We start from the raw sequence: 23,912 nt of genomic DNA, 5'->3' as shown, positions 1-23,912 counted from the left end.
ATCTCCATCAGACGTTAAAGGAACCTGAGGCTCAGGGTGCCTGGGTGGTTCAGTCGATTAAGCTGCCAACTCTTGATTTCAACTCAGGTCATGATGTCACAGTTCGTGACTTGGAGCCCCACATCAGGCTCTGCTCTCACAGTGTGGAGCCTGTTTAGGATTCTCTGTCTCCCTCTTCCTATCCCTCCCCTGCTTGCTCATTCTCTCTGTCTCTCTGTCTCTCTCTCTCAAAAATATATAAACATTAAAAAAAAATTTTTTTTAAAAAAGGAACCTGAGACTCAGAGAGGTTAAGTGAATAACTTGGGGTCACAAGGCCAGGACCAAGCAGAGCCAAGATTTCAACCCAGCTCAGTCTGACTATAAGTCCTTGCTTTTGATCACTGTGTGATGATACCTCCCAACATTACCAACAATCTCCATGAAAAAAAGCACTGAATTCAATCAAGACTTTTAAAAATACCTTCAGGGGGTTCATGGGTCCTCTGAAGTTTATCCATGTACAGATAGCCTAAGAACCCTGCTTTAATGATCTTAAAGTATCTAATATATAGCATAATAATTTTAAAATCTGAAAAAAGGTAAGATAACAATAGCTAACATTTATTGAGTACCTACTATGTGCCAGACACAGTGCTTAGTGCTTTCCATATATTGCCTCATTTAGTTTTCATCCTACAATGCAACACCTATCACCCTGATGAGAAAACAGGAGGTTCCAAGGACTTAAATGACCTGCTCAAAGTCAAACAGTGGAGGGGATCGAGCTGACTCTTTCTACAGCACCACATTCCCTCCAAGACAAACACCAAATCAAACCAGGTCAAGAGTTTAAACTTATTGCCAAAGCAAACACAGAAAAAACCCTGGAAACATACTTACCTGTATGACTTATGCAGTTCCATGACCTTCTCTTCAAGTTCCTTGGTCTGATTTGGGGCCAGTTTAAAATCACTAACATAATCCGCACCATGAAGTTCTGGGTCATAGTCTCCCAGCTCAGACTGGATGGTATAAGAACCTAATAACGCTAAGGTTGCAAAGGAACAGGGCAGACGTCCTGCAACTATGTCCTGTCGAAGCTGGAGGCATAAATAATACCTACAGCCAAAAGAGAAAAAATGTTACTATGTCAGTAACAACAAAAACAAAATATAGAGAAAGAGGAAGAAAGGGGGAATGAGACAGAGATATGGAGGGAGAAAAACAAGAGAGATTAAGTAAGTATGAGATAATGCTAATAATTGTTTAACCTAGGTAGTGGGTACATGGTTGTTCATCATACTATTATTTTTTCCTTTCTGCATGTTTAAAATTTTTCCACATAAAAACTCAAAAAAAAAAAAAAAAACCCTTTAACTATGTTGGGCTCATGTCTGGAAGGCAATTTAAAAAGAAAAGAAGTTGCTAAGAGAGTAGATCTTAAAAGTTCTCATCACCAGAAAAAAACATTTTTGTAATTATGTGTGGTGATGGATGTGAACTAGACCTATTGTGATCATTTCATAATATATGCAAATATTGAATCATTATGTTGCACACCAGAAACTAATATAACACTGTATGTCAATTATATCTCAATAACAAAAAAGAAAGAAAAGAGGAGAAACTGGGAAAAGTCTGAAGGAGGTAAAGAAATTAATATTTTATTGAGTACATTAAGTACCATATACACATAAATTATCTCATCTAATCTTCACAAAAAAAAATGTTTGGTGGGTATCATCACCAAATTACAGATAGAGAGGCAGTTTCAAAGACTAAGCTTGCTCAATGTCATATAGTAATAAAGGCTGTTTGGCTACAAAACTGGATTCCTTCTATCAAACTGCTTTGCCAAATGTGTAGATACTGTCCTTCACATAAAAAGATGACATTATGGACACATTTTTAGTAGGATATGAACATTTTCAGCTGTTTTCTCTTCAAGATGGGCTAAGCCTTCCATTCACTCTCGTCTTATAGGACTGATGCCACCAGTGTGCTACATTGTTGGAAATTCATACTGGGGTTAAAACTGTTAAGTAGAACAAACCAACCATGTGCCCCTACATGTTAGGCATTCATCTCCATCAGTATAATGTTTACACCTGTGATCCTGACCTGCTTAGCACTTTTTCTGAGTTGACCAATACAGACTGTTTGACCAAACAGGAAAGCTGGGAGATATGATTAAATTGAAAATTCCCGTATTAATTAGAATTATATCCTTGCTTTGACCATAATAAGGTGTTGAATAATGTAGATATCAACAATCGTTTTGCTATCTATAATTAGTCACTACACACGTTTTTATTTTGATTTTATTTTGATTTTTTTAATGTTTATTTATTTATGAGACAGAGAGAGACAGAGCATGAGTGGAGGAGGGGCAGAGAGAGAAGGAGATACAGAATCAGAAGCAGGCTCCAGGCTCTGAGCTGTCAAAACAGAGCCCGACGCAGGGCTCAAACTCACAGACCACGAGATCATGACCTGAGCGGAAGTCGGTCACTCAACCGACTGAGCCACCCAGGCGCCCCTACATACGTTTTTAAAAAAAGAGGAACGCCAACCAAATCACAAGAATCTTAATCTCCTCTAAGATGTGGGTAATTAGCAAAAAATTTCAGGGATTTGTATTGTTTTATACATAACCTCAAGGAAGATGAATAAGAAGCAACTTTAAGAGACAAATATTACATGTGAAAATGAAATAACCAAAACAATTTTTTCAGGCCAGAGATGACATCTCAACTTCAAGAATGTACTAAGGATTATCTAGACAAAGAATAATTTTTTTAAACTTTCATAGTACAATAAAACCTTGGATTGTGAGTAACTTGTTCTGTGAGTGAGCAAACATTCTAATAAATTTTAACTTGATAAACGAGCGAGGTCTTGCAATATGAATAGTACATGACGTCAAAAGTCACATGATCACAACTGAGTCAATGAATGGTTCTTTCTCTTGCTGTGGGATTGTGGGTGATCATCTCCCATGCTCTGATGCTCGGTCTCAGCCGATGGTATCTGGTAGGAATCAGTGATTTTTCAGAATGTTGGAAGGCACCCACAACTGGCACTAGTGCATTTTTTTAACTTCAAAGCACCGAAGGACAGTACATTGCTTTTCCGTACAAAAGTAAGCTTAGGAATGCTTTGCTTCATTCTAGGTCACGGCTGCCTGCAGATATAGACCCTTTCCTCTGCTGCCTTATTGCCAGTTATATTAAATAGAGTATATAACAAGAGTTTATTAATACTGTAGTCAACATCTGTGCAAGCGTATACAATAGCCCCGTGCAGAAAAAGGTTGAAAAGAAGGTGGTAAGAAGAAGGAGATGATTACAGTGGAAGTTAAAAAGGAAATCATCAAGAAGTATGAACAAGTTATGCAAGTGGCCGAAATTGCAAGCTTTTATAAGAAGTCTATGTCTGCATCTCGTCTGGAGAAGAGGAAGAGGAGAAAAAAAGCAGAAGAATCCCTCACTTCAACTGAGATTAGGGAGATGTATAAAATGGGGGAAACAGTGCAAAATTTTGTAGAAAAGCACCACCCAAATAAGACTGAGGCAGTCTGAGCAATAAATCTGTTTAATGACAACGCATTGTCAATTTCCACGAAATCCTCAAAAGGAGGCAAAAGCAAGTGTCATTGGATAGTGTCCTTGTTAAAGTTGCACGAAAAGAAAAAGATTTCATTGAGCCAATAGAAGTGATTCCGTTACTGATAGTGAAAGTCATCCTACACAATAACCCTCCTCTCTCATCTCCCTCACACCAGCCACAAAGGTTTTCAAAGTTAAGTGCAAGTTAATTTGTTAATTTTTCTTTATATTTTGTATTTTCTTTATTATTTTGTATTATATTACAGTATTGTAGTCATTATTATATGGAACGAATCATCTGAGTTTCCATTATTTCTTATGGGGAAATTCTCTTTGATATACAAGTGCTTTGAATTACAAGTATGTTTCCAGAATGAATTATGCTCACAAACCAAGGTTTTACTGTACTTAACAATCAGATTTGGAGTTTACTTAGGCTATTCCCTTATTTGAGCGATATGAAAACTGGAGTATAGAAACTGTATATTTGTCAGATAGTTGACAACAATATCAGATTAGAAAGTCATTTCTCAGTAACCAACAGTTCAATTTAACAAACATTTGCCAAGCACCTAATATGTATAAGGATGTTATGGATATAAATAAATATGTATAACAGTATTCTTTACAATATGCTGGTTTTCAATTTTCTTTTTTATTATTAATATTTATATAGAATCCAATAGAGGTCACTTTCCTAAAAGAAATCAGTAAGTTGTTTTCAAAGAGTACAACATTTATTTCATAAATCAAGTGGGCTCAAAAATTACTGAAAAAGATTCAGCTCATGAGGATTATGTACCTAATCACACACTTTAAAAAAAAAATTTTTTTTTTACATTTTCATTTATTTTTGAGAGACAGAGAGACAGACCACACGTGAGGGAGGAGGGGCAGAGAGAGAATGAGACAGAGAATCCGAAGCAGGCTCCAGGCTCTGAGCTGTCAGCACAGAGCCTGATGCGGGGCTTGAACTCACAAACTGCCTAATCACATACTTTAAAAGGGAGATAAGAAAAAACAATAGTAACACAGGCTTCAGCTTTTTTGATCCCTGTAAAGAAAACACAGTGGGGAAGGAGTATCAAAGGGAAAAAGTAGAAGAGCTATTTTACCACTATATTTGCATCTTGCCCTGTGGAGGGCATGTGGTTTATAGGCGTCCTGTACACAACTTGTCATAATACCCATGAGAAGCAAGGTTAATTTCCCTGCCAATTTCCTCTAGGCACATCACAGATAAATGAGGCTTTAAGGCTCACTTATTTGCAAACCTGTCTTGAAGTGACCAGAAACTTCCCATTTTAATAGCACAGAATTTTTCTTCAGTTCTGAATAGGGAAATTCCCACAGCTTATGAAAATGAGAATTACTAATTCTATATTTAACTATTAATAAATTATTTACCTTGTTATATCTTCTGTTAACTGTGCTGGGTCAGGTGGATAAAACTTGACATTAAAGGTGAAATTCCAGGGGACACCTGTAAAGGTAAACACAAAAGAATTGTATGCTTATGCCTAAGTTTCTGATTGTTAGAGCACCAAAAATATTCAAAGTTTTCTTTTCCTGAGTTTTTTTAAATATTCTCATGCTTTGTGGAAAGATTTGATATTTATTTAAGAAAGAAAAAGTTGTTTAGAACCACTTAAGAGTTTGAAAGTGTGATTTTTTTTTCTCTTTGAGCTCTGTATTAGGTTAATTGATATAAAATACTTGATAACACCTATCGTTGGTGTGGAAAATAAACACAATTATCTATTGCTGATATGAGTATAAATTGGTACACTATGGAGGACAATTTGACAAGATCTTTCTAAACATAAAATGCATATATCCTTTCACCTTGCAATTCTATTTCCATAAATGCATTTATACATATGCTTAAATGAGGTCAGAATGGTATATGTGTAAGATATTGTTTGTAATAGAAAATGTCTGAAAACAACCTAAATATATATTCATTTAGCAAGAGAAGATATATCTCCAAGATACAGCGTTAGGTGAGAACATACTAAGGTCAAGAATAGCATACATATAGAAAGCAACCATGAATGTTGGAGGGTAGAAAGAAGTCTATGTTACAGGTATGATTACACATGCACAGGCAATCCCTATAAGGATATATAATAAACCAGTTATAGTAGTTGGTAAACTAGGAAGGGGAACTCCAGGAGACGAAAACTGGTAAGATAGGGGAAATATATAGGAGGAAGACCTATTTTCACTGTGTACTCTTTTATACCATTTGAATTTTATACATGTACTACTTATTAAATATAAACATTTACCTTCTTTAAAGGATAATCTTTAAATGCAAATTACTGGGGCTAAGAACTTTTCCTATTTTATTTGGTGCATATCCCTAGGATTCAAAACAGTGCTTGGTAGAACATTGATGATCAAGAAATATTTGTTGAGTGAATGAAGGAAATAAAGGAACTAATCTCACAGCATTGTTGTGAAGGTCATATGAGGATGCTACAGCTTCAGAAAAAAAAAGAGGTACTAATATATTAAAATTATCCAGTAATCCAGATCCACCAATGACTTTATGTTGTTAGATGTAATCAAATGAAAACAAAAGCAAACACCTGTATTCCGGTTGCATTTTTCTCTCCATTCAACCCCAAACAAGAAAGTTTAACTGTATTAGAAATAACCATATCTAAACATAAATGTCTCAAGTACTAACTCTTTTACTTTTCTTAACAGCAATCGTAAGAAGAGAAACTCAAATTTTCAGTTCCCATTCTTCTCTATGTAAGAGATGCAAGTTTGGGATATTGCTAATGAAGATATTCAGGTTCACTGTGAGCTAGCTCAGGGTTAAATGCAGTAAAGAGACTAAAAAAGTCACTTGGAATTAAAAAAATATATATTAAGCTTAAGCTTTAGTTAGTGACTGTTTCTGGAATATGATTCATAAAATTAGTAATATCTTATGGAGAATATTTAGTGGGGGAAAAAAACGTGGCTGGAACAGCTCTAAAAAATTTTAACATTAAAATTCATGCCTTCTAACTCAACAACACTTCAACAACATTCTCACCAAAGTGCATAAACTGAAGATTCATGTACTATGAAGAAATATCAAACACACTCAAAGTGACCAATTATTGAAATAACTAGCCTAGACTCTTCAAAATATCAATGTTATAAAATACTTCAAAGACTCAGGAACCGCTCCAGCTCAAAAAATCTAAAGAGATGTGCCAACTAAAGCAAAATGTCACCATAGACTTTATTTTGCTATAAAGAATATTATTGGGACAACTGATAAATAAGGTCTGTGGGTTGCAGTATTGCTTCAATATTAATTTCCTGCTTTTAATAACTATTATAGTTACATAAGAAAATTCCTAGGTTTTAGGATATTTTAGGGGTAGAGAGATATCATAACTGCAACTTATTCTCTTTTTTACTGAGGTGAAATTCACATAATGTTAACCATTTTTAAGTATACAATTCAGTACATTTCGTGTACAATTCAGTGGCATTTAGTACATTCACAACGTTACACAACCATTATCACCATCTAGTTTCAAAATCTTTCACGACTCCCAAAGGAGACTCTATCCATTAAGCAGTCACTCACTGACCCCCACCTCCACCCCTGACGACCACTAATCTGTTTTGTTTCTATGGATCTATTGTGGCCACAATATGTGGCCATTAATATTTGTATACACACACACACACACACACACACACACACACACACACACACATATCACATTCTGTTTAACCATTATCTATTGACGGACACTGGATTGTTTCTCCCTTTTGTCTATTGTGAAAAGTGCTGTCAAGATGCAACTTTAAAATGGCTCAGGAAAAAAATAAATAAAATTTAAAAAATAAAATATTAACATTTGAGGAATCTGGGGAAAAGGTATCCAGGAATTCCTTGCAGCTTCTTTCAACTTTCTGTTAGGCCTGAAGTTACATCAAAAATATTTTAAATTAACGATTGAAAAAAATTCCTGCCTTCTGAGGACACAGGAAACTAGAAATTCTCATACTACTGGTGGGGAGGTAAACTGTTACAACCATTGTAAAGGAGAGCAATTTGGCAATATCTGGTAAAACTAAAACGTACTCTATAATCTAGCAGTTCCACTTTCAGGCATACATCCTAAATCAAGTGTTTTTTTAAAACTGTGGATCATGATCCATTGTGAAACCAGTTTAGTAGGTCAAAATCAGCAGTTTTAGAAATTAAACAGAATGCAAACAAACAAAAAAAATCAGGATATCCCTCATAATAAAGATTAAGAATTGTTTTGTGAAATTTTGTTTTCACCTGAGATGAATTTCAAAACTCATGCTGAATAAGAAAGGCAAGTTACAAATTATTAACTATTATATAATTCAATTTACGTGATGTTCGAAAAGGTAAACCATATTTTTAGGTATACATTCATAGGTAATAAAAACCATTAAAAAATACAATGAAATCATTAACACAAAATTCAGGACAGTTGTGGCCTCTGCAGGAAAAGGAGAGGAAGATTCATTTGCAAGGGCACATCTGGACTACAGAATTTTTTAAACATAATTTGGGTAAGTTATAGATCTGTATTTTTCAGTATATATACAAGGTATGTGGATTTCTTGCTTTTGCTGTGCACTATTTCAGAAAGGGGTGGAGGTGGATAGCCACACTCAGTAGGGGGAATCTCTCTTATTCAGAACCAAGGGAATAAAGCTGGGAGGAGAAAGAGAGATACTGACAAACCTCAGAAAAAGGTTCAAATGGATCATGTTTGTCTGAGGGAAATTAAAAAAAAACAAACAAACACAGACAAAGGAATATTATCCATACTATATAGATATGGGATATATAAAATAAAATATAAAAACATGGATTAAAACACCCCAAACTTATGAAAATAATTTTCTATGGATAGGGAGAGAAGGGGATAGGACTAAGAGGAAAACAAAAAAGATAAAACTTACATGCACTATTCTGTTCTATTATAAATTTAAAATGTTAACAAATGTTAATTCTGGGTGATGTGTACATGGATATTTCTTATGTTAACCTCCATTATTTTCTATATCTTTTTAATATGGAATAAATATTGCTGGTGAGTATCTATTTCAATTTTAGATATTCATATTTTTATTCTACTTCTAGGAACTTATCTACAGAAACATGTAAGTGTGTGTGTGTGTGTGTGTGTGTGTGTGTGTGTGTGTGTATATATATATATATATATATATATATATATATATATAAAACGTTCACTACAACCTTGCTTGTAATAGCAAGCTACTGAGAGTAAACCAAAATGTCCATCAACAGGACTGCCTGTATACACACACACACATACACACGTGTGTGTATGTGTGTGTGTGTGTGTGTGTGTGTGTGTGTGTGTGTGTGTATGGTGCTACAAATACATAATCATTAAAAAATTTTTAAACAGGGTGCCTGGCTGGATCAGTCAGTAGAACATATGACTCTTGATCTCACGGTTGTGAGTTCAAGCCCCACATTGGGCATAGGGCTTACTTTAAAAAAAAAAAAAAAAAAAAAAAAGGAGAGAGAAAGAATTTATAAAAAAAATAACAAATTTAAATTTAAAAAAGAAAAATGTTAAACAAAGTGAATTTATATATGTTGATATGAAGAATATTCCAAATTATGGGGCACTTGGGTGGCTCAGTTGGTTAGGCATCCAACTCTTGATTTCAACTCAGGTGATGATCCCAGGGTCATGGGATCAAGCCCCATGTTGGGTTCTGTGCTGAATGTAGCACCTGCTTAGGATTCTCTCTCTCTTTCTCTCACTCTGCCCCTCTCCCCCAAAGGGAGGCTCTCTCTCTCGAATAAAAATAAAAAATAAATTTTTAAAAGAATACTCCAAATTATGTTAAATAAAAAATATTGGTTGCATATTTATATTAAATACATATGAGACATACCTACCAAATACCTATTTATGTAACATATGCATATTAAATATAACATTTATTTAAAACACATATGTATTAAATAAAAATTATATTAAATATTTTTATAAATATACTTATATTAAAACTTAATATAAATATGCATCTATTTACATTAAAATATTTGTATGTACATCTCTGCAAAGAACACAAAGAGTTAAAGCACAGGGGTAGAAGGGCAATTTACTTTGCATTAGATTCATTTATATCTTTTCATTTTACTCCACATATTTCTACCACCTATTTAAACAAATTTTAAAACTATATATAGCCTAATACATAATGCATACATAATATAATGCAATACATAATACATAACAATGTATAGTAGTCCCCCCTTATCTGTGGTTTCACCTTTCCATGAACAGCCACAACCTGGAAGCAGATGATCTCCTAATGTGTGGTAACAAGATCAACAGTAGCCTATGACTAGGTCACAGTGCCTAAATCATTCACCTCGCTTCATCTTATCACATAGGCATTTTATCATGTTACATTATCATAAAAAGGATGAGTATAGGATAATAAGATTATTTGAAAGAGATCACATTCACGTAACTTTTTTTATAGTATATTATTATAATTATTCTATTATTACCTATTGTTAATCTTTTACTGTGCCTAATTTATAAATTAAACTTTATCATAGACACATATGTTTAGGAAAAAACACATTATATATAGGGTTTGGTACTATCTGCAATTTCAGCCATCCACCGGGGGACCTAGAACGCATCTCCTGTGGACACGGGGGACAAGAATACTGTATAGCATAACTGTATTTTTGAAAGGCAAAAACTTACATATGCCTAGAAAAAATCTTGTAGCTTATACCAACTTAACAGTGATTGCATCTGGAGGATAGAATTCAGGGGCCTTTTACTTTCTCCATGATGTATTTCCATAATGTTTTAATTTTTCACAATGAGTACATATTACCTGTGTGATGCAAAATATTCAAAAATAAAAAAAAAATCTTTGCGATAGATAAATGCCAACCTTCTCTTTGGCTTAATAAAATATTTACCTTTTGATTCCCTACTTAAGTTTCTATTATAAACAGGGTTTTTCTTTCCAATGTTAAAGGAAGGATTTTTGTTATGTTGCAGGGTTTTTTTTAAGTTTATTTACTTTTGAGAGAAAGAGAGAAGGAGAGAGAGGGAGTGCAAGTGGGGGAAGGGAAGGTAGAGAGGGAGATGGAGGACCCACAGCAGGCTCCTCTTTGTCAGCACAGAGCCTGACTCAGGGCTCGAACTCCTGAACTGTGAGATCATGACCTGAGCCAAAGTTGGATGCTTAACCGACTGAGCCACCCAGGTGCCCTGTTGTCTGTGTGTGTACGTGTGTGTGTGTGTGTGTGTGTGTGTGTGTGTGTGTGTGTGTGTGTGTTTTAATGACAAACACGGGTTCTTTTTCTTAGCAAGAGATTTTTTTTCAATAGCCAGGAAGATAATCAACTAGATATTCTTCTCTACTCATCATAAATTCTGTTTTAACTTTTCTTCCTAACTACTCTTCTTATGTAATCATTTGTTCCTGTGTAATACTGCATATTAAAAGAATTTTCATTGAGGGGTGCCTGGGTGGCTCAGTCGGTTGAGCATCCAACTCTTGATTTTGGCTCAGGTTATAATCCAAGAGTTGTGGAATCAACCCTGGCGTGTGGCTCCTCACTGAACGTGGAACCTGCTTAAGATCCTCTCCCCCTCTCTCACTCCCCCTCTCTCTCTCACACACTCTCTCTCTAAAATTAAAAAACAAAATTTAAGAATTTTCACTGAAAGGGACTTGGAGTTATGTTTTTCTCATCATATCTCAAATATTCTGAAAATTTTTTGCTCTGACTTGCATTTAAAACATTTTATAGTCGGGGCGCCTGGGTGGCTCAGTCGGTTGAACGGCCGACTTCGGCTCAGGTCATGATCTCACAGTCCGTGAGTTCAAGCCCCGCGTCGGGCTCTGTGCTGACAGATCGGAGCCTGGAGCCTGTTTCGGATTCTGTGTCTCCCTCTCTCTGACCCTCCCCCGTTCATGCTCTGTCTCTCTCTGTCTCAAAAATAAATAAACGTTAAAAAAAATTAAAAAAAAAAAACATTTTATAGTCAAGGAACAAATAGGGAGAGTTGCCAGTCCAAAGACGTATTTTGTTTTTCTATCTTGAGAAATATAGATTATAAGTAGGGTCTAAAGGAAAACATATCACCATAGCAAAGTTTTTCTTTTAAGAAACAAATGAAAAAATTTGTTTTCAGGTGACAGAGTTAAAACTTACTAACTTACTAAACCTCTGCAGTTTCTAGAAGTTTCCTTAAAAATAAAGTAAACTAGGGGCGCCCAGGTGGCTCAGTCGGTTAGGCATTTGACTTCACCTCAGGTCATGATCTCTCAGTTCATGAGTTAGAGCCCCACGTAAGGCTCTGGGCTGACAGCTCAGAGCCTGGAGCCTGCTTCAGATTCTGTGTCTCCCTCTCTTTCTGCCCCTCCCTCCGCTCGCACTCTGTCTCTCTCTGTCTCAAAAATAAACATTAAAAACATTAAAAAAAATAAAGTAAAAGTACATTTAAGTCATAAACAGTAAGAAAAAAGTCTCTACCCGTTAGCCCATTGGGCCTGGAGCTACAAACTACTAATCTATGCTTTCTTCGACCTAGACATATTTATCTCAGGACAGCATCTGAGCAGAGGGTGCAACAGTAATATATACTAGTGGGCTTGGAGCTAAGAGAAAGCCACAATGTCTGAAGGCCACTGGCAAGGAATTCTTGTTCTTCTACTAACAGAAGAACTGTTTGGAAGAAGATTGTTGAAAACAGACAAAAAGAACTACAGAGAGGAAAACATGAAAAAGGTTAGAATGCAACAGTCCAGAACAATTTAAAACGAACAGGACAAGGTAGCAAACTCCTTTGAGAATGGACTCCCATATCCTTTTTCTTTCCTTATCTTGGTTCTTTTCTAACTTGTTTTTCTCAACTGTTCCAATCTTGCCCAACTGTGCCTAGTTGTAAAAAAAAAAAATCAAGATCTGACCTACATCTCAATAGTGTCCACCTCTGCTGTATCTTTCTATTATGGAATCTCCTCCTTCCAGGGGAAGGCTTTATCTCAATTCCAGAGCCATCTGCCATAGTCAGGATTCTAAAGTGACTCAGAGCCAGAAAATGGTTGAAAATCCTCTGACCTACTAAAAGAAAGAAAGAACTATAAAAAGGGCTATATTCACTTACCACGAACCTGCTTTTTTATTTCTTTGGCAGAATCCAGCCATGTCTGTAAAAAGAAGAAAAGTCATTCACAAAGAGCTCCAAAACCACATAAACCACAGAGTACCAGAGCAGGGTTACTGACTGTCATCGAACAGAGTCTCCAGGTCAACCTACATGTCTGATATTAACTTCACACAGGATAGTATATCTGAGCAGAGAAATAGGGAGCCAGACAGTTAGGCCTGAATCCTAGCTCCACTATTAGCTAGCTGAGTGATTTGAGGCATCTATTCATCTCAGTTTCCTCACCTACTAGAGGAAATTTAGATGAGATACTAGAAGTAGAGCCTATCTCAGAGACATATGATGAAGATTAAATGAGTTCATGTATATAAAGCCTTAAGTAAACAAGAAATGTTAAATGAGCACTTGTTATTTTATCATTCTATAAAAAGTAGTAGGGATCTATAACCAAGACTAGTTAACATCACCCACATCTTATTTTTCCCTCCAGTTCTGACCTCCAATCTCATTTAAGTTTTCTTTTAAAAAAATTTTTTTTTAATGTTTATTTTTGAGAGAGAGAGACAGAGACAGAGCATGAGCTGGGGAAGGGTAGGGAGAGAGGGAAACATACAATTTGAAGCAGGCTCCAGGTTCTGAGCTGTCAGCACAGAGCCTGATTTGGGGCTTGAACTCATAAGCTGAGATCATGACCTGAGCCGAACTCAGATGCTTAACCAACTGACCCACCCCAGGCGCCCATCTCATTTAAGGTTTCTATGTCAGCACAGCTTCTGGTACATGGTTCATGCTCAGTTAATATTTACTGGATAAATGGTTATGTTGTTTTCTCTGACTACTCTTGCCCACACTAATCTCTCCTTTTACTGTTCTCCAAGTCCACTTACGGTCTATACACCATTTGGGCAAGGTTCTTCCACTTGTGGTGGACCATGCAAAATAATGGCACTTGGAAAGAGCCTCACCATTACCATCTTCCATAGGCTCCTTGGAAATGTTTAAAGAGAAACTTCTAAATTAAATTGTTTAAAATATTTTTATTGATATGAAACATACAAAAAAGTACCTAAAACATAAGTGTATAAATCAATAAATTCTCAAAGTGAACACATAAGCTCAACATTATTAGTACCCAGGAGCCCCTCAAATGACTCCTCCCAATCCCTCCCCATTCTCTCCTCCAAAAGACTTAAAACTGAATTTCAGTGATATTTAGAAAAGAAGAGTAAAAGTGTCCCCTCCTCACCCTGTATCCACAAAGACAAAAGGCACAAGAAATGGCCCTACCCAAGAAATGAACTTGAAAACCAGTCTTATATTTGACTATATATTACTTTAACTGTTAAATAAAGATAGTTATCACAACAGACAATAAGCACAAGAGTGAGGATTAATTTCCTTTTCTTTCCCCTTCTCCCACAATTAACATAGAAAATTAAGAAATATGTGTTAAAAATATACCACTTAACGGGCACCTGGGTGGCTCAGTCGGTTGAGCGTCCGACTTCGGCCCAGGTCAGATCTCATGGCTCGTGAGTTTGAGCCCCACATCGGGCTCTGTGCTGGCAGCACAGAGCCTAGACCCTACTTTGGATTCTGTGTCTCTGTCTCTCTCTGCCCCTCCTCTGCAAACGCGCTCTCTCTCTCTCTCTCAAAAATAAACATGAAAAAAAAATTTTTAAATACCACTTAATATAAAACTGTTCCTTAGAATAAAAACTAGATACATACTTGTTTAAGCCCTGTCAGAAAAGCAGTAACCCTCATCTCTCATTATGATTAAAGAACTTTAAAGTTGTTGTAGGTCCAAAAGCAAAGGAAAACTGTAAAAGCACCATTTAGGAAGTTTTGTGGAACCTCTGAGAATCATTTTTTTAATTTTTTTTTTTACATTTATTTCTTTTTGAGAGACAGAGAGAAACAGAGCACAAGCAGGGGAGGGGCAGAGAGAGAGGGAAACATAGAATCTGAAACAGGCTCCAGGCTCTGAGCTGTCAGCACAGAGCCCGGTGCGGGGCTCGAACTCACAAACCGTGAGATCATGACCTGAGCTGAAGTTGGACTCCCAACCAACTGAGCCACCCAGGTACCCCAGAGAATCATTTTTTTAAATGTTTATTCATTTATTTTGAGAGAGAGAGAAAGGGGGAGCAATCACAGAGAAGGAGCGGAGAGTGAGGGAGAAAGAAAATCCCAAGTAGGCTACTCACTACTTGGAGAGAGCCCTATGCAGCGCTTGATCTCACAAACCATGAGATCATGACCTGAGCCAAAGTTAAAAGCCAGATGCTTAACCAACTGAGCTATCCCAAGAATCATCATTTATACCATGCAATCCAGAACTCTTAACAAAGACTACTTTTTACCACTTTGGAACGAACATCTCCCACCATTATGAGGCAACTCTATATTTTGCACTATTTTTCAGAGAAATCTCCCAAGGTAACCTGAAGATGCCAAGTTTCTTACAGAGACTGTACAGTCATTCTAGAACTCTGGAGCTAGAATTCCCACCAATTTGACATAAAGAGGGCAAACCCAGATTTGTGTCAATCACATATGACTCCAAGTAAATGACCTTATAGAATAAATCATCGCTTCAGTATCTAGACGTCCAAATCAAAATCAAAAACAATGTGTACAAAATAATAAAAATCAATGTATATAAGAATTGGCACTTTTATGTTCAATTTAAATGATTCCATTCACAGCATTTTATTTAGCCAACAAATACCTGAGGAATGCCCCCATGTGCTAGCCACTGTAGTTTCAAAAAAAGGATTTAAAAATAGCACTTGTCCTCACAGAGCTAGTCTAACGGAAGAGGTGAATAGCAAACAATTGATTTGTTTGTTCTAGGTGTGAAAATGACTATGACAGAAATGTGTGAGAGTGCTATGAGAGAGCATAGAGTGTTCTAGGAGCACAGAGGAGGTGCACCAAGATGAACTGGGGGTAAGAGGCAGGAAACATTTCTCAAAGGAGTATTTGGGAGTACTAAACTGTATCTTAAGGGACAAACAAGAATTAGCCAGGCAAAATAGAAGATGAAGTAAATAAAAAGGCACAGGGTATAAGAGAACAGGATACATTTGAGTTGCTACATGCAGTCGAGCATAGCTAGAACACAGAGGTGAGGAGGGGAGATACACAATGCAAGAGAATGGTTAAGGGTCAGATCATGGGGGACGCAGTATTCCACAGTAAGAAACTTGGACTTTATCAAGTGCCAGGCAAAGGGGAGCCATTGAAGGATTTAAAGTAAAGGAGAGACATAAATTAGAGGAAGCATGACTGTAGACAGGGAGACCAAATAAGAGGTGGTTTCTGAGAATGATAATTGTGGTACAGAAGAGAATAATGATCATGGGTACTGGCTTTGAAGTCAGACAGTCTTGAGTTCTAATCCTGTCGCAACCTATCATGTATTTACTAGCTATGTAACCTTATCTAAGATCATCTAAATCTCAATTTTCTCATACACAAAATTGGGATAAAACTACCCTCCTGACAGAGTTATTATGGATTAAATTATTGATGTATTTAAAAAGCACATAACCAGCACTCAATAAAGTGTGCTGATATTGACAATCAAAAGGGTTTGATAGGATGACTATGGGTCAGAGAAAAAAGATGTTTAGGAGCTTGAATGTATGAGAAGGTGGGGTACAGGGAGGAATGATTTGAGTTGGTAAGTTATAAAGTTAAAGGATAATTCCCAAGTTGCCACCTTAGGGAACTGGGAGGAGTAGTACTATTCACTGAAATAGGAAATGTAGGATATAAAAAAGAAATCGATTTTCTTGAAGAAGAAGAAAAAAATAGCAAAAAAAACTGGAAACAACTCAAATGTCCATCAACAGTGGAATAAATAAATTGTGGTATATTTTGTAGATATATTTTTGAGGCATCTTTGGAAATCCACATGAAATATTTCAATAGACAGCTAGATAAACAGGTCCTGACATTCAGCAGAGAGATTTGGGCCAGAAATATAAATCTGGGCACTTTTCCCATATAGGTGATAGATAAAACCATGAAAGAAGACAAAAATCACAGAGGAGTGAAAAGAAAGACACTAAGGACAGACCTTTGGGGAACACTTATATTTAAGGGATGGAGAAAGGGAAAAGAGCTGAGAAATAAACTGAGAAGGGGTGAGCAAAAGTGGCAGGAGGAAAACAGGAGAGACTGGTATCATAGAATCTAAAGGAATAGAAAGCTTCAAGGATGGGCGGACAAGATCATCCATGCTACAAAATGGACAGGAAACATAAGGATGAAAAACTCAGATTTATCTTGGCAAGAGTAGTTTCAGCTGAGTGATAAGAGTAGAAATCCAAATGCAGTACCTCATACTAAGTGCAGGTGAGGATGTGGCACAGCTGAAACTCATTCAGTGCTCGTACAGTGTCAACTGGTAACACCACTTTGGAAAACTGTCTGATACTATCCACTAAAGCTGACCATATGCGTTCTTTATAACCCAGCAATTCCACTTTAGGAATACACCCAACAGAAATATATGTGACAAGATGTGTACTATAACACACATGTACAAGAATGCTCCTAGCAGCAGTATTCTTGAAAGCTCAAACTATATACAAGCCAAACATCCATCAACAGTAGAATACAAAGTGTGGTACAAACGATGAACTTTTATACAGAAATGAGAATGAATGAGCTACTGCTACTCACAACATGGATGAATCTCAAAAACACAATACCGAACAAAATAAAAGAAATCAGACCTAAGAGAACACATGTATGATTTCATTTATGCAACACAGTTTAAAAACAGGCAAAACTAACTCATGGTGATAGATGTTAGGAAGACACCTGTTACTTTTAATGGGGGGTAAGGTAGGGGTAATGATTGTTAGGGGATGGAGGTAGTGACTTAGAGGGAGACGAAAAGGGATTCTGGAGTCTGGTAATCTAGGGGTGTTTATCCAAATGTGTTCCCTTTGTAAAAATTCTTTGAGATATGCATGCGTGATTTATGCACCTCCCTGTATTACGTTAGACTAATAGGCAGTGAGGAACTAGAGATAGTTATACGTAAACTAATTTCTCAAGAGCATGGTTGTGCAGGACAGGCAAAAGGATTATAACTAGCGAAAAGAGACAGAAATTAACTGATAAAACAAAATGTTGAAAGGACAAAAGAACTGTATCTTATTAGGGATCTTAAGATGCCCTCTCAAACAGCACTTCTGATGATCTTCTGGTTTCTACTTGAATACTTTCAGTTACAAGGGTTCCCTTTATTTTTTTTTTTTAAGAATTCCCTTTTGGGGCGCCTGGGTGGCTCAGTGGGTTAAGCGTCCGACTTCAGCTCAGCTCATGATCTCATGGTCCGTGGGTTCGAGCCCCGCATCGGGTTCTGTGCTGACAGCTCAGAGCCTGGAGCCTACTTGGGATTCTGTGTCTCCCTCTCTCTCTGCCCCATCCCCACTCATGCTCTGTCTCTCTCTGTCTTAAAAATAAATAAAATATTAAAAAAAAATTTTTTTTCAATATATGAAGTTTATTGTCAAATTGGTTTCCATACAACACCCAGTGCTCATCCCAAAAGGTGCCCTCCTCAATACCCATCACCCACCCTCCCCTCCCTCCCACCCCCCATCAACCCTCAGTTTGTTCTCAGTTTTTAAGAGTCTCTTATGCTTTGGCTCTCTCCCACTGTAACCTCCTTTTTTTTTTCCCTTCCCCTCCCCCATGGGTTTAAAAATATGGAACGCTTCACGAATTTGCGTGTCATCCTTGTGCAGGGGCCATGCTAATCTTCTCTGTATCGTTCCAATTTTAGTATATGTGCTGCCGAAGCGAGCACTAAAAAAAATTTTTTTAAAGAATTCCCTTTTAAGGGTCCATTTTGCCAATCATATCGTGTGAGTTAAATAAATTAACATTTCAAACAGAATTTAAGTTTGTGATTCAAAAAGAATCACATTCCTTCTTGTGCTTAAAAAAAAAAGTTTCAAAACAGCAGAGATGAACAACAGCAGTAGCCTGATACAGATCTTCATTCATTCAACTGAAGAATTACAGGTCTCGCTTGTGCTCTCCTACTTCAAAACACCTTCTCACGTGTTGTCCCTTTCACTTTGAATTCTCTATCCCAATTTCTTCATCTAGAAGATTCCTGACCATCTCTTATAAGTCAGATCTTATGTTACTTCCTGCAGGAAACCCTTTCTATGTGGGTGCCCATCTTACTACTGCCCCCTCCCCCGCCATCAGTCTGGGAGCTCCCTGAGCAATGAGACTATCTATGTGTTTTATAGCTCTGCCCGGCACAACACAAATGTTGTCTACTAGATAAATGTTTCATGAATAAACGAATGAAAAATGCTACCAAAATAAGCCAGGATAGAGGTGATAAGGTTTCAACTAAGGCAATGGGATTTAATGAAGTAAAATGAATAGGAACTTTTCATATCTTTTGCAGCAATTATAACCTTAAGTCATAAAGTTTTAAGAAAGAACATGCCCTGAGTTGGTCATGATCTACCCTTATCTGGAGGTCCTAAAACCCCACACATACATGTAAGTGATCTATACAAATCCTTGTCTCTTGAGGTAAAAGATTTATCTATACACTCCACAATCTGTCTTCCTTAATCTGAGGAATAACGATTGTTTATGCTACTGTTAGTATGTTTACTTCAAATCACTGCTCCAATAAGTTTATAGAAACTCTTTAACATAGTAATTCTAAATCTGACTCTTCACATGTTAAAAAAGCCACATTTAAATCCACTAGAGATGTCAAATCAAATCTTCCTAGCAAAAGCCAAGATCCTGAATACAGCCTCCCTACTCTACAAGTATGTTTACAAAATTCATTTTAGTCTTTCTTATTTACTAGACAATAAAGATATAATCATTACTGGTATTTGCCTTCAAAGCTAGCCAATAATCAATGGAAAACAATCCATCCTTTCAAATGACTATAAATGAAATGCCTCACACTATTGATTTAATATTCACTCCAGTGGTGTTTACTATTTGCCTTTGCAAGGTGAAAGAAAGACCCTCTTGGCTGTAACTGATTATTCAGAGTTGAAAATCTGACTCCTAAAGTAAGAAAATTCATCCACACAGAAAATGGAAGAAAGGAGAAAGACCATATACTATTGAATTGAATGAACTCCTCATTTAAAATTCTCATTATTGGGGCCCCTGGGTGGCTCAGTCGGTTGAGCATCCGACTTCGGCTCAGGTCATGATCTCGCAGTCTGTGAGTTCGAGCCCCACGTCGGGCTCTGTGCTGACAGCTCAGAGCCTGGAGCCTGCTTCGGATTCTGTGTCTCCCTCTCTCTCTGCCCCTCCCCCACTCATGCTCGCTCTCTCTCTCTCTCTCTCTCTCTCTCTCTGTCAAAAATAAACATTAAAAAAATGTTTTTTAATTAAAAATAAATAAATAAAATTCTCATTATTTACCAAAAGAGCTCACGATTTTTGCTTAGAGAAGGAATTTGGAGTAGGGGGTAGGAATTAATGTGGATGATATTTCTCCAAGGGAAAAAAAAATCCTTGATTCATTCATAAACAACTAAGCAGGAATAAAATGTAGGAAACAACTGCTTAACTCCTGTAATTTTGATTCATAGTGGTAATAAATCTCTCATAGGGCTATAGAAGTTTGCTTCTGACTGCTTTTACTCTTCTCTAGCCAGACTCAATCTGGCAATAGGTCTGTTATTATCCAGTTAGTAGAGAAAGAGAGCAAGCAAGCCATTCCACATGAGGAAAAGTCAATTCAATTAACTTTCCTCCCTGCTAAAGGTATCCAACTGTCTACAAACAAAACACAAAGATCCAGAAGCTCTTTAGGAGAGAAGTTAATATACAATGGACAAATCTTTACACACAAAAAAGAAGACAACAGGCTGGGAATGGAAAGAGGATATTCATCTCCGTTTGTATTATGGTTCACATTTCTTCCCACAATTCAAGAACCGTTAAAAAGAAAACCATGGGCCCAAAATGGAGTCACTTAGGTTAAGGCCCCAAGTCAGTAAACCAAGACTTAATACTGCAGAAATGTTAACTAGTCAATATGGGAATTTCCTGGTCAGCACTAGGAAATTTACTAACAGACCCTTTCTGTTTCCCTTAGGAGGGTGACTTTGCCTAAAGCAGTAGATTCTTTGCTAATAATTTCCTTTTTTCCATTCCCTCTCTACCTTAAAAAACCTTTCCTTTCATGTAGCCCTTTAAGGCTCCCCTCCACTCCTAGGTGGGATACTGCTCAATTCATGAAGTGATTATTAAAGCCAATTATTAGATCTTTAAAATTTACTTGGTTGAATTTTTATAATTTAACAGGAACTAATTCTGTAGATGGGAAACAAAAGCAGAGAAACAAAGACAAAATGTAAAAATCAAAGACAGAGGAATTAAAAGTTCTTGAAGAAGAAAATCATTTAGGACGGAGCAGGAGGCAAGGAATTTCAGGAGTAAACAGGCTGTACAGCTGGGAGGAAACCATTCTTCATATGCTTCAGTTTTCTCATCTCTAAAAGGAGGGGACTGAACCCCAGGAGCTTCCACAGCTCTGGTATCCTTTGTGTTTTCAGAATGACAGAAACTGTGGATAAATGACTAACAAACATTAATGGTTTTACAGATGTAATCATTTCATGAATCTCTATATATTTCTAAAGACAGTATCTGGAAATCTGGCTTACTGACAGTAGATACACATAGGTAATGGTAACTAAAATGAAACTGAATAGCGTGCCAGGCAGTGCAGCTCCACCGTGTCCGAGGGCAGCTCAGCAGCTGCAGCAGCCACTACCAGACGGGCCTTCTGCAGGTCTCCCCTGTCCCCTCCACGCCAGGGATGAAATTCCTCAACAAGAAGGAAGCAGTTACATAGCACCAGTGGACGAAAACTAAACCAAGTTCCAGGCCCTATAGCTCTGTCCCCATCAGCCTAATAATCACCAGTGTCGCCTACCTCCCTCTGGGTTCCTGGGCCAACAAGATGCTGGAATGAGACACAAAGATGAGGAGTCAGCCCGGGGACCCTGAGTCCCTTCCCACTGGCAAGGAACCAGGAACCAGGAACCAAGGGAGGAGCTCCCCACCAGGGCTCACCGCAGAAGTCCAGCCAGTTGGTTCCAGGGCCTGCCACTTCCGCAGGGGCACCTTCCAGGCCCCTCTGGCAGCCCCACCCCAGCACCCACACTGCTGCTGCGACTATGACAAGGCTTTCTCTTACCAGTCCAAGCTGGCCCCATACCGGCTGGCACACAGCACAGCCCACCCCCATCCGTGCCCCAATTGCCCCAAGGCCCTCTCTTACCTTCAACCTGGCAGCCCACCACCTCACGCACAGCGAGTGCCTGCCAATACCTGTGCCTACACTGCCCAAAGGCCTTTGGCCATAGCTCCAAGCTGGCAGCCCACTTCTGGGCTCCAAGTCCTTCTGCTACCCCTCCAAACTTGCACCTCCGCCACACACACCATGCCACCGATGGCCAACCCTATCCTCGTTGTCAGTGCCCTATGGACTTTTTCATTCCCCTCCAAACTGGCCACTCAAAGCTTGTGTCACGTACCCCCCCCCACCTCGTCCCCCCACGGCACTAGGCAGCAAGCCCATGGCCCAGGCATCACTACTCCAGCTGTGAGCAGGCCTTTGGCCAAAGACACTTCCTGCTCTGTCTCCAAAGCAGCCAACACCAGACTGAGAGCCAGGTGGAGTGAGAGTGAGCTCTTTCCCCTTGGCTCGCGGTACCCTCTGCCACCAACCTGGTCAATAAAGAGGTGGCATTTCTAAGCTGGTCTGTATGGACTTTTCTCTTCCAGATAGCTGGCAAGGAGACTGGCTCCACACTGGGCTCAAACTTACAAGGCGGAGGAACCCTTTCCTCACCTGTTTTGGGCAGGGGAAGGTGTGAGCCAAAACCATGGACTTGGAGCTGTGGTTCGAAAGCAAGCCCTGGATTTGGTCTTCCCTTCTATTCAGATTGCAAAAGTAAAAAATCTCCTAGCATCGTGGGTTGGTGAGAGTGTGGGGAAACAGGGTCTCTCCCTATTGTTGTAAATTAAATCGGTACCTCCATTTTGGCCATTTGACTGTATCTATAAAAAAATTTTAAATGCAAAAATAAAATGAAATCAAATAATATGGCTAGATATAGCAATTAAGTAAAGAGTATGCTGTTCTCCAGGTAGATTATTTAACCCAAGAAAGATCAGGTAGATTACTGAGCTTGAACAATGCTCCAGAATACACCTCTAGATTATGACATACAAATCTAATTTTTTAAAGCAAAAACATTGTTTAGTTGGTAATTTTATTTTAAAATAATACTATCAAAATAATAATGATAATACCTACTTTTTATTGACTGCTCTCTACATGCCATGTACCATTCCACATGTTTTTATGTAAATTATTTCATTATCATTCCCATTTTACCAATGAGAAAAAAAGAAGTAACTTACCTATCTCACAAGTATTAAGTGACAAATCTGTTCTCTAAAACTTAATAATACGTCTCACTCTTAAACATTTATGGAATGCATACCACAAGATAGATAGATAGAGAGAGAGAGGGAGGGAAGGAGGGAGAGATGGAGAGAGGAAGAAAGGGAAGGAAAGGGAAGGAAAGGAAAGGAGAGGAGAGGGGAGGGGAGGTGGAAGGGGAAGGGAAAGGGGAAGAGGAAGGAAGGGGAAGGGGAAGGGGAAGGGAAGGAGGGAGAGAGGAGGAGAGGAAAGGAAAGGAAAGGAAAGGAAAGGGAAGAAAATAAGATTCTACTAGCTTAATTCTACAAAGGGAAAGTCATACAGAAGATCAAGAATCAGAATGGCTTTGGCCTTCTTAATAGCAACACTGGAAGCTAGAAGACAATGGAGCAATGCCTTCAAAATTATGATGGTTCAAGTATAAAATTATATACCCAACCAAACTAACAACAAAATGTGAAGGTAGAGTAGACCTTTTTCAGACATATAATGTCTCAACAAGATTATGTCTCATGTGCTCCTTCTTTCTCAGAAGAAGCACTCTATCAAAACACAAGAAAAAGCTGAGACAAAGGAAATAGGAGAAACATTACAGGAGAAAGGCAAATCAAATCCCCAGGATGGGGGCACCTGTGTGGCTTA

At 37.8% G+C, this 23,912-nt stretch overlaps 1 protein-coding gene and 1 non-coding gene across 21 annotated transcripts in view; both read right to left on the bottom strand.

Moving 5' to 3' along the window:
- The window catches only part of EPB41 (erythrocyte membrane protein band 4.1), a 200,218-nt gene that overhangs the window by 76,726 nt on the left and 99,580 nt on the right, over positions 1-23,912 (bottom strand). For all 20 annotated transcript variants that reach the window (XM_015544635.2, XM_015544632.2, XM_042996028.1 and 17 more), the window contains 3 exons: positions 12,779-12,821; positions 4,998-5,073; positions 883-1,101 (listed from right to left, as the gene is read on the bottom strand). In XM_015544635.2, coding sequence (XP_015400121.1) covers positions 883-1,101; positions 4,998-5,073; positions 12,779-12,821 — 338 coding nt within the window. The remainder of the gene's footprint in view (positions 1-882; positions 1,102-4,997; positions 5,074-12,778; positions 12,822-23,912) is intronic.
- Positions 18,511-18,617, bottom strand: LOC122241608. Its single transcript, XR_006221848.1, has one exon. It is a non-coding gene; the product is annotated as a U6 spliceosomal RNA (small nuclear RNA).

This window comes from Panthera tigris, chromosome C1 (genome assembly GCF_018350195.1).
Source record: "Panthera tigris isolate Pti1 chromosome C1, P.tigris_Pti1_mat1.1, whole genome shotgun sequence".
Lineage (NCBI taxonomy): Eukaryota > Metazoa > Chordata > Mammalia > Carnivora > Felidae > Panthera > Panthera tigris.
This window is presented reverse-complemented; position numbering and strand designations above follow the sequence as displayed.